A 10,732-nucleotide genomic window follows, 5' to 3' on the forward strand; every position below is an offset into this window, starting at 1 on the left:
CACACGTATGCTTTTAGCAACAGGGAACCCGCAGGGCAGTTCTTGCTCGGGAGGCCCACGATGCTCCAGTGAGAGCTGAGACAAAATCAACTCAAGGGCCAGGCGTCTTGTTAGTTTCTTTTATTCACGCAACAGAACAAACTAAATGCATTGCATAGCATGTACATCATTCCTCAGTGTGAGCAGTGACAGAGGAAAATCTAATCCAATAGTGCAAGATGAGCCACTTGCCAGAAGCTCAATAAATAAATCCCTAAACACAACTAGCTGGGTGTTTGAAAAAACAAAACAAAAAAAACAATCATGCAGGAGGCTACAGAAAAATACGATTAAACTTTTGTATCAGAGCCACGGATCTTAAACAACTCTTCTGTAAATGAGACGCTTGTTGGTGGTGATGATGATGATGATGATGATGATGATGATGATGATAAAAAGCAGCATCCGGATCTGAAATCATTGCTAAACAAGGATTAAGCTGTACCGGGTTTCAAGTTTTACGATAAGGCACACACCACTGTAATATTAAACTCTGATTACAATCTTTGGTAATACTGCACTCAGGTGCTGTTGCTATAGCAGCCACGGCAGAAAACGAAAACACAATTAATTACAAAATCATATCAAATCCATACAAAAGTGAAAAAGAACAAGATAGGAAAGATATCGTGGTGTTTACATATAAAACAAGCATCACTCACCAATTAATTACCAACTTAATTTACTTACATTCATCATCTCTTAGGTTCTGCAGCAATTCCCGATTTACTTCTGCCGCACAATTATGCTGCAAACGTCACCTGACACGTTCCATACCCACATGAGCAGGCTTCGTAATGTCATACAGGACAAAATGAGCATTTCAATCAAATCAAATACTGTCCCTACCTCCCGTGTCGAAAAGAACAATTACAAGGTTTGAAAACCAAGAATAAAATAAAAAGAAATCCTCCAAACTGGGGGAAAAAAAACAAGTGCACACAACTAAGGTCAAGAGACGTGTGTCCATTTCCAAAAAGCCACATTGAACTAAGACTCTGACAGCTGAGTGTTCCCTTTTTTTCCCTCCGCTCTCCTCTCATCCATCATCAGGACGACTGCTCCTACGTCTCTTTACCTCTCCGTCACATTCGCTCGCTTTTCAACAGTGAACCCTGCCCGACGCCTCTTCCAAAGCAAAGCTCGAATGCATAAGAGTCACACCTTCACTAAACATACATCCAGGAATTGATTGTGCCGTTAACAAAAAAACAATATTGTACATTTCTATGTACAGTATGTACAGTCAGTTCATGTGGAATCAGAAGTTGAAAAGGTTGATGAAGTCTTGAGGGGAGAGCGGCATGGTGCAGCTCTCTGGGTTGTTGGCCGTGCACGGGTGGTTCGTGTCCTGCAAACGGAAAAAACAAAAGAAACACAACCGTCAGTTTTAAATGCTGCCGTTTTTTAAGTTTCATCTCGTGCAACATTTTATGTACGTCTCCAATTTGGTGAAAAGCGAAAGACAGGAAAAGGAAGTACCTTCCAGAAGAGGATGTGACAGTGTGAGCAGAAGTGCAGGGTGTCACTGTATTGTTCTCTGTGAGGATAGCAGCGGCTCAGCTTGAAGTACATCTTCTTCCACTCTAGCTGACCTTTATCTGACACCATCAGGCGCTTTCGGATCTGGGGGAGAAGGAAACAGACTTTTAAGACGTGACCCAAGAAAAATACTTTGACATTAGTGGATTTAACGTTCGCTTTCTTGAGAATGTCTTTCGCCCCAATGTCACTACTTCAAATTTTCCTGACACAAACTGAATCTAAACCCCTCTGACCTGTAGGAATCATCCCTGTTACCTACTTTAGCTCATGGCTCAGTGCATTTCACTCGCTTATCAGGCGAATGCTTTCCAGTGTGGTGCAGTGTCCCTATGCACACCCTGCGCCCTCCCATTATCCAGTAGCAAGTCGAGTTTATCACAGATGCTTGACCCAATTGTTGAGTGATTTTATTGAAATCTATGTCTCAGTAGGTCAGCTGAAGCAGGGACATTTCAAAAAGGACAATAAGGAGGACAGCTAACCTCCAGTGTGGGAAAATGTGCTTTTGTGTGCACAAGTACTGCAACATTCTCATTGTGTACATATTTAAGCTGCTTTCAGACATGCACTGAACTCCAGATATTCTCCAGAGGGGATGTATGTGAGGACGCAAATGTCAGCGTGAGAGGCTCTGGACTCTCTCCAGAGTTTTTCCTCCCAGGGACCTAGAAGAACGTCCTGTTCTCTGGATATTTCTGTGTTGTTGTGAACGCATCTGATGGGAGAATCTCCTGCTGCGTTGTTCATGTGTGAAAGACTAACTCCAGACAAAGTCCGGACCTAAATGTGAGGAAATCCTGTTGAGTTCAGGTCTGAAAACGGATTTAGAGATCACCCATTAATTTTCTAAGTACCTGTCTGTCTGTGAAGTGGTGCTGGCAGAGTCTCTTCCACAGCAGCCGGTCCTCAGTGAGGGACCCCAGCTCGGGACACACTTGGCCCAGGCTGACCAGGTCCCTGCCATCGGACAGACGCTCCATGATGTTGAGCTTCAGGTTGACGGGCAGGTCGTTCAGAGTCATGCCCGTAGATGCAGGCTGCAGGAAACAGGAAGCAGAGTTAGTGAAGTTGATTACGATGGAAACATGAAGTCGCTAAATTCAACACACTATGAGCACTTTTGAGTCCGGCTCGTGCTCCTGTGTTTCGGGCACAGCCTTACCCTGTTGATCTGGATGTTGTCCAGCTGCTGCTGCCACTGCAGGATGTGCTCCATGCGGTGCACCCAGATGTTGATGTTGCCCACCAGGACGGACTTGCCCATGTCCTGAACCAGAACGCAGAGCGAGTCGTACAGCGTCTGCAGCAGCTCTTTGATCGGACGAACGTTCTGCTGGTCATCAAGGACTGTGGGAGGAAATCCAAAACGATTAGTCAGACTCAATTCATTCCTTCAGCGATGATGTGAAAGGGACGTGTGTTACAGGGGGATTAGCGGCAACCAGGAAAACATTTATTGAGAATCATCAAAAATCACAATGTCAGACTCAATGTTTTGGATTGGCTGTGCAGTCGCCCTCATAATATTTGGCCGACAGGTTTCATCGCGCCACCTAAACAACCTGAATCTGTTTAGCAGAGGGAACATTTGAGTTTACACTGTGGCTTGCAGGGGGATCTGGTGACTGTCAGTGTTTTTCACTGAGCTATTAAAGCCCTAAATTTACTGCTCTGCCTGCCTCAGATGCTGTCAGGGCTCATTTCCTCACCTACTTGTGCATATGATTTCATGTTTGCTCGACTTGTGCGTTTTATTTTATCTAAGCTTGAACCAACAATAAAATCAAATCGACTAGGGGCTGAATTTGGTATATGTATCAGAGAGTAAAATAAAACCCTTAGATACACAGAAGACGGAAACTAGGAGGAAAAACGAGTTGAGTGGGAGAGGAGTGACAGGTCTCACCTTTCTGTACCACCTTCTCCAGAATATTTATGTAATTCTTCTGCGCCACTCCGCTGAGCGAGGGGAGCTTGGACTTGGCGATAAGCTCCAGGAGCTGGTGGAGAGACAGAAAGAAAGAAACACAACATAAATTTCCTCCTGTCATACGCAGAGACACTCTGTTCCACTGGGTCGTCATTTAATGTTTCTTAGAAAGGCACTTTTGTCAATAAACGCTGGAAAAATAAAGTCTGGAGCCGCTCCACCTGGTCATTACTCTCAACTGAAGCTGAACAAATAACAGCATTCTTGAATCGGATCAGTCCCGGTCAGAGTCTCTTTAGGGGGAGAAGCTCCTGGAACGTGTTGGACAGCGGCCCAGTCTGTCAACTACACCAGCCTCCACAAACAGGGTCTTAATCATTTGACTCCTGATACTGCTCGTCACATGAATAAGCTGAATCATTTCACAGAGTGTGTGTGTGTGTGTGTGTGTGTGTGTGTGTGTGTGTGTGTGTGTGTGTGTGTGTGTGTGTGTGTGTGTGTGTGTGTGTGTGTGTGTTTACGTCCGCATTGGCCAGCCGACAAACAGCGGGTTCCAGGCCGGCATGTGAGGCATGCAACAGATGCTGTGACATCATGGAGAAATACACGTTGACCCCCTTGCTCAATTCTGACCCAATCATGTGGCTTTTGTCATCAGGCCGACATCAACATATTGTGGGGTACTTTCTGGTAAACTGGACGGTGAGTCAGGCCAACAAAAGCAGACTGCACAAACTCCATTTCTGAGTTTATTTAAGTGGAAAAATACAACGTCATGAAAAAGTGACGAGTTTGAGGATCTTAATAACACCCAACTTTGAACTAAATGACTTCTCACCTACGTGCTCTAACCTCCCTTTCCGTTTTTTACCGGTTTTAAGCTCCTTCTCTCCCTCCTGGCTCCTTTTTTCATTCTTTCCAGCTCCATTCCTCAAACCTAATCCCATGCCCGTCTTCTTTTAGCAGCTCATCAAGTGCTCCCCTCTTTGTAGAGCAGCCAGGCAGAACAATGTGCATTTCTGTATCTACTTTTAGCCGCCGCTGTTCGCTAAATTGCACTTCATGGCTTGGCGTGAGGCTCCCACTCTTTCCACAAACACACCGACAGTATCAGAAATGCTAAATCTTATTATTGTATGAAGGACGTGCTAACAGCAGTTACTAAGGTTTCCATCTCCTTGAAATAACCCCGTGTGCCTGCTCCCGAGAGGAGGGAGCACCCCTTGTTTTCTGTTTGTGGAAGAACCTGATCTGTGTAACTGAGACGGGGGTTAAATGAACCTGCAAATGCCATCAGACACAAGCGGTGGAGAGCAGTGACCTAGGACACCACGTCCAGGCTAAACGCTAGAGTTACACGGCCATATTGTTCTCCGGGCTTAGCACACTGCACTGCACTCGTTAGCTGGGACATAAAGGTCAATCCAGAACCTTGAAGAGATAAGCAGCCAGCTGGTGGGTCACCTGTAGAATATCAGCTGGTTTTATACGCCGATATCTCAGGAATATTATAAGGTCTAAAGTATTATGATGGACTAGATCTGATTTTATTGGTTAATGACTGTAGTTAAAGACGACAAAACTAGAGTAGTAGGAGGAAGCTAAAGTCTGGCGGTGGTGTGTCTACGTGTGCTGCTCGGGGGCGCCACCTGAGTCACGTGAAACAACCACCAGGTTCTGGTTCCATAAACCCCCCCTGTCAGGTGGTCACACCTCATCACACAGCTGTCACCCCCCCACCCACCTCACACCAGGAGAGGAGCACACGACCGCATGCAGCTCTGGGCTCACATGGGAGCACATGTGGGAGAGCTGGTGTACAGTTCAGTGACGCGGTAATTGGATGTGAAGGGTAAAAGCTCTCGATCTAAAGTAAAGAATTTTCTGCAGATGTCCCATAATGCAATAGCAGTAGTGATTGTATAATATAAATTAGAATGATGGTTAATAATGATTCGATGGACATATTTTGTTAAACCATTTGGCATCCCTGGTGAATAAGCTATATACACAGAGTATTGTAAGGTTACTACACAGTGTGTCAACAATACATATCAGACTTGTTTAAAAGAAATTCACTAAATTGACTTAACTCCGCAGTAAATAGGAATTTATCTTCAATACAGTTAAATCTAGAGATGCCAAAGGGCTTTAGCAATCATATTACAGCAGCATTTCAATGTATGACACAGTTTTATTCTAGCAGAAACACGGACATACACTCCCTGGGTCAATGTCATCAGCACTTAGAGACCCTTGTCTGCAGAGCATTGATAAGAGCCTGGCCGAGGCCTACACACCCTCTTAACCTTAAACCCTTCTGTGCCACAAACACAAAAAAAACATCAGAGGAAGACAAACAAAAGAAACTGGAAGAAGGAAAAGAGATGTGGACTCACTCTGACGATGTAATTAAATCTCCTGGTGTCCTTGATGGCGCTGCAGAAATCCAAGCGGTTGAAGGCCTCTCCCAGTGTACAATATCCGTGGCGCTGGGAGAATTTAATTATAAAGGGTATTAGATGGTGATCCTCTGCCGGAGTTTAAAGTTTTCTTGGCGTGTGTACATTAGCGATGATCATGATATGAAAAGTTGATGTGAAAACTGAATGAGTTTGTTTGTTACCTCCTTGGTGCTTCCTTTATGAACATAAATCCACTTTTCCATGTGGAAATCTGCGAGAGAGCGGAATGTTTACATTAGCGGCACGCTCTCATTAAGCAGCTCATGAGCACAGTGACAAACACACACATCACAAATAAGTTACAATTTCAGACCGAGTTATAGAAATAGAGTTTAGGAAATGAAGGAAAATTAATAATAGACAATAATATTAGGAGGAGGCCCTCTCATGAATGTTGCATAACGTCCTCATGAGCTGATTTCTAATCTGGAAACCTGACTTTAGTTTATTATGACATGATCTATAATCCCACAAATCAACCTAGTACCCTTTGCATGTTTATATGAAAAGTGTGTGTTTCACGGTGACTCACAGGGGACCTTGGTGTTGTTGTTCATGAAGTCTTTCTTCCTCTTCTTGGCAGCCATGTCGAAGCCGAAAGAAAGCAGCAGGTTCTCCTTGTTGAAACACTCCTCCTGCTCGGCTTTGCAGAAGCTGGGGAAACATATTGAGACACATACTTCATTTCCAGCTTTTAAAGTGACATGAGCTGCTTCCCTCTGAACTGAAAACACACTGCGGCCGGCTCCCGTGTGATTTGATTAGAACCTGAGGCCCTGTTAAAGACTTGGTGTTTGGTGTGCGTGTGGTCATTCTCGGAAGCAGCACAGACTCAACAGATGATTGTTAATCCACTCACTTGTTGTGAGGTTATAAATAGCTCAGTGGTTAGTCCTGGAAAAGGGAACATGGCAGCAGGAAAAACAAAGTCTGACACCGTCCTCCTTCAAGCAGGAAAGTAAAACGGTGCCTTCAGCTGTTTGCTCAGCTTCAGAGACAAGACTTGTGTTAATGACCAACCTCTCCACGGAGACATTGTTGTTTGTGTCGTCAGCTGATGTCCTTTTCCATCCCTCCTCGGTTTTCACCCAGCTCTGACCCGGTGACCTCCAGTCCTGTCCGAGAAACGGCATCCTGTGCTCCGTGCGGTGATGTCAGTAAGAATAAAGTTTAAAAAAGTGTGGTGAAATAGTTCCTGTGTGTGCACGCGCGGTCGTGTGTGTGTGTGTGTGTGTCTCCTTTGTGTTGTTCCTTGTTCTCTACTGTTGACATCGCGCAGCTCCTCTTATATGTCCTCCGACCACAACCCGGAAACGCGGGAGGGACCGCCCACTTCGGAAACTTCCTCGCGCAGCAGCACGTGGCTTTGTTTATCAACCCGAGCGTTGCAACATCAGGAGGGAGAGAGAGGGAGGGAGATGGAGGGAGAGAGAGAGAGAGAGAGGGAGAGAGAGAGAGAGAGAGAGAGAGAGGGAGGGAGATGGAGGAGAGAGAGAGGGAGGGAGATGGAGGAGAGAGAGAGAGAGAGAGAGAGAGAGAGAGAGAGAGAGGGGGAGGGAGGGGTATCACAACTTTTCATGTCATGGAACAAAAACACAGAGATGGAGGAACAACATCGAGAAACAGAACTCTGCAGGATTTTGAAGACGGTCTCTGTAAGATCACGTGTTCAGGGCTCAGGAAGCTGTTATGTAACCTTCTCCAGGCCGTGACCATTGGTGGAAGAGGACATTTACTCAAGTACTCTACTGTAGTTACTCGAGTATTTCCATTTTTAAGATATTTTGTACGAACAAAACACTTCATTTATTTAGAGGCTGTAGTCAAGTCATGGAAGAATGAATAAAATCCCTGCCACAGACATAAATAAACCCCAACCACTTACATGCAGTAAGAGTCACATATTTTATTTTGTGTCTCTTGGTGCTGTTTCTAAGTCTTGTTAGGATTGGTTTTGTTCCAATTTCTGCTTATTTTGCATCTCCACAGTTGGTTTGCATCTGTGTGTATATGACCTCTGTCTCTTTGTAGTTGTTTTGTGTCTCTTTGTATTCTGTATATTTTGTGTCTTCTTTTTACTGTATGTCTTTCCGTCAAGAATCGAAACTAACCAAACATGAGGCATGATTACAGACTAAAGGCCCTGTATGTCCAGATCTGTGTTGGGAGTTATGTCACTCTTCAGACCTTTTGTGGTTTGACCAGTGCAAAGTTACGCAGTTTGCTAATAAAGATAATAAAGTTGTGATTGTCCAACAACAGAAGTAAAAATACACGAAAAAAAATGATTAACTTTCAAGACATTGGAGTCTCTATCAATCATAATGACAACGTTTACTTTTATTTTAAAAACACATCTGGTAGACTTCTGCACAAAACTGTTTCATTGATTTTTTTTACAAAGCTTTACAAATACTGAATACATTCACCACTGTCAATGTCTCTGTGGTGAGTAATCTTTCTTATGCTCTCCTCCAAACTGCATCCTACTTACTTTAAAATGAATCTCATGCAAGATCCCACAATTTTAAAACTTCTTTTTAAAAACTAGTGTATCTCTCTGCAGTTTTTAATGGCTAATGAACAGATGTAATTACTGTTCAGGAGGTTCTTTCTTCAAGCTTATCAGTACTGTCTTTGTGTTTGTAAACATCAAGATAGAAAAAACAGTCCCCTGATTCTCAGTCCTTGTATTATAAATAGCCGAAGTTGTCCTTTGGATTCCTTTGTGTGGGAATAAGAATGAGTGTGACTGAGATGGGGGGGGGGCTAGTGCTCAGTTGTATTTCAGTTTTCCCAAAACAGTATCCACTGATCTGTGAAGAATGGTTGAGGGTACTGTGTTTGTTTTGGGCCCTGTCTTTTAAAAGATAATGTGTAACTAAGTCTGTCCAGGGCACTGGGTCACCTCTTATCAGCTTCATTAAACACATGACATATTTACTCACTCGTCTGTGAGGCTTTTATATACAGAGTTCAGATATATATCTGCTTGTTTTAGTCTTTAATAGACTTCCTCATGTCAGTTAACACTGTGCTCTCATAGACAGGAAGCTTGTTGAAAAAGTAATGTCGATTGTTGCTGTTGTGCAGGGTCGGAGTTGTGTATTTGTTTTGTCATTAGCATACAATAAGAATGACAACTAAGAGATCGATGAGGAAGTGCTGTTATCACGCAAACAAAAACCCCGGCCTGATCACTGATGTGTAAAGGGCTGAAGGTCACTTCCTTGAAATCCTGCAGCGTGAGAAATGCTTTGTTTGTGTATTTGTTGTCCAAAAAAAATGCCACTGCAGCAAGTACACATGATTGTGTATCTGTATCTGCATCCATGTGAGTGACTGAGTGTTTGCTAAGTGAGGCAGAGAAGGGGGTTCAGGGTCTTCATAATTCCTGACACCCTATGCAAAGAGCAGAACATGTCAGCCGCAGGCACACGGTGTGAAACGAGTGTGCACTTGTTCTAGATACCAGAGCCTCTGTGTGTAAGCTCATCTCGTTCCTACAACATCCTGTGAGAGAAGCATGATCAGGGTTGCTGATGTGGCCGATGTGGTTTTGGTGCAGCACACTCATCACCGATGGCTACAAACTACTCAAAAATAGCACATTGTTGACAAAGGCTCTACTGATGCCTTTTCCTCTGTTCCTCAATTCATACACTTTCCCTTTTTGCGACATTTACCAAGAATGAGTGAGTATATTGTTCTCACGCAGAAAATGTGTTATGTCAATCTCAGTTTTCATTAAAGAGTAAATGCATTGTTCATTACATCGCTTGTGTTGCTAAAGGTTTTGCAACAGGTGCATGTGTGTGGCTTTAGGTCTGAGGTTTTCATATAGCACCCTGATATGTGCTAAAGGCCAGACAGCTCTGCAGACATCCTGCATGTTAAAATCTGTCAAGAAGACGTCACACGAGACATGAAATCACTTAGTGCAGATGTATTCTGACTGGGCATATTGATCATGATTTACAATTGCTGCCAATGCAGAAGTGGCCCACACTGAAAACGTTTCCCACATGTATGAACCACATGTTGTGTGTATAAAAAGGGGAACCTGAAGACTGAAATGTATTATTATGTGAGCAGCAGGTTGGCCTATAAAGTGATGTGTGCAGTGTTGTGAGTCCCTAATGTCTAACTAAATCTATTTCGAGAGCAGGCCAAACTACAAGATAACTTGGAAAGTCCCTGCAAGTGTTTGGTCAGTTGGTCAGAAGGTTTGAGAAGGAAGCTATGAGCTAAGGCTCATAGGGGCAAGGTTTAGTTTATTCTCTGAGTCACAAACCATGTGCTCTGTGATTTTGTCCAACTTGTACGGACATAGAATTGTTTAAACATCTCCAACACTCACATAAAAGGAAAAAGTCACAGTTTTTAGCCGTGTAAATTGCATCCATTTAACAGTCATGGTCCCCAGAAAGTCCTATTGATGTTAGCGATTCTCTGACTTTATACCTAGCACTACCAGCACGTTAATGTTTATGTATCAGTCGAAATATCTATTTAATATCTATTTAATGGAATGCTGGACATTCTGTGAAGTTATTCATGTTCCCAAGCAGATGTATTCCAATGATTTCAGTGATACACTTAAATGGTTCACCTTATACCTGCTGCACATCAGCATGTTAGCATTGCCATTGTGCGTATGTTAGCTTTAGCATTTAGCTCAAAACACTACAATGTAGCAGTGTAGTCTCTCTTGTCCCAATGGGGATGATATAAATCAATATCAATATCAATA

General features: G+C 43.5%; 1 protein-coding gene across 1 annotated transcript; it reads right to left on the bottom strand.

Annotated features, from left to right (window-relative positions):
* Positions 1 to 105: 105 nt before the first annotated feature.
* On the bottom strand, positions 106 to 7,282 carry fbxo32 (F-box protein 32). The gene is made up of 9 exons (XM_035163553.2): positions 7,000 to 7,282; positions 6,512 to 6,633; positions 6,141 to 6,190; positions 5,914 to 6,006; positions 3,491 to 3,584; positions 2,747 to 2,931; positions 2,439 to 2,621; positions 1,522 to 1,665; positions 106 to 1,390 (listed from the first exon to the last, which is right to left on the bottom strand). Exons 1-9 carry the CDS (start codon positions 7,110 to 7,112, stop codon positions 1,301 to 1,303), a joined length of 1,074 nt encoding a protein of 357 aa, XP_035019444.1. The 5' UTR covers positions 7,113 to 7,282; the 3' UTR covers positions 106 to 1,300.
* Positions 7,283 to 10,732: the final 3,450 nt, after the last annotated feature.

Source organism: Hippoglossus stenolepis, chromosome 8, assembly GCF_022539355.2.
Source record: "Hippoglossus stenolepis isolate QCI-W04-F060 chromosome 8, HSTE1.2, whole genome shotgun sequence".
NCBI lineage: Eukaryota > Metazoa > Chordata > Actinopteri > Pleuronectiformes > Pleuronectidae > Hippoglossus > Hippoglossus stenolepis.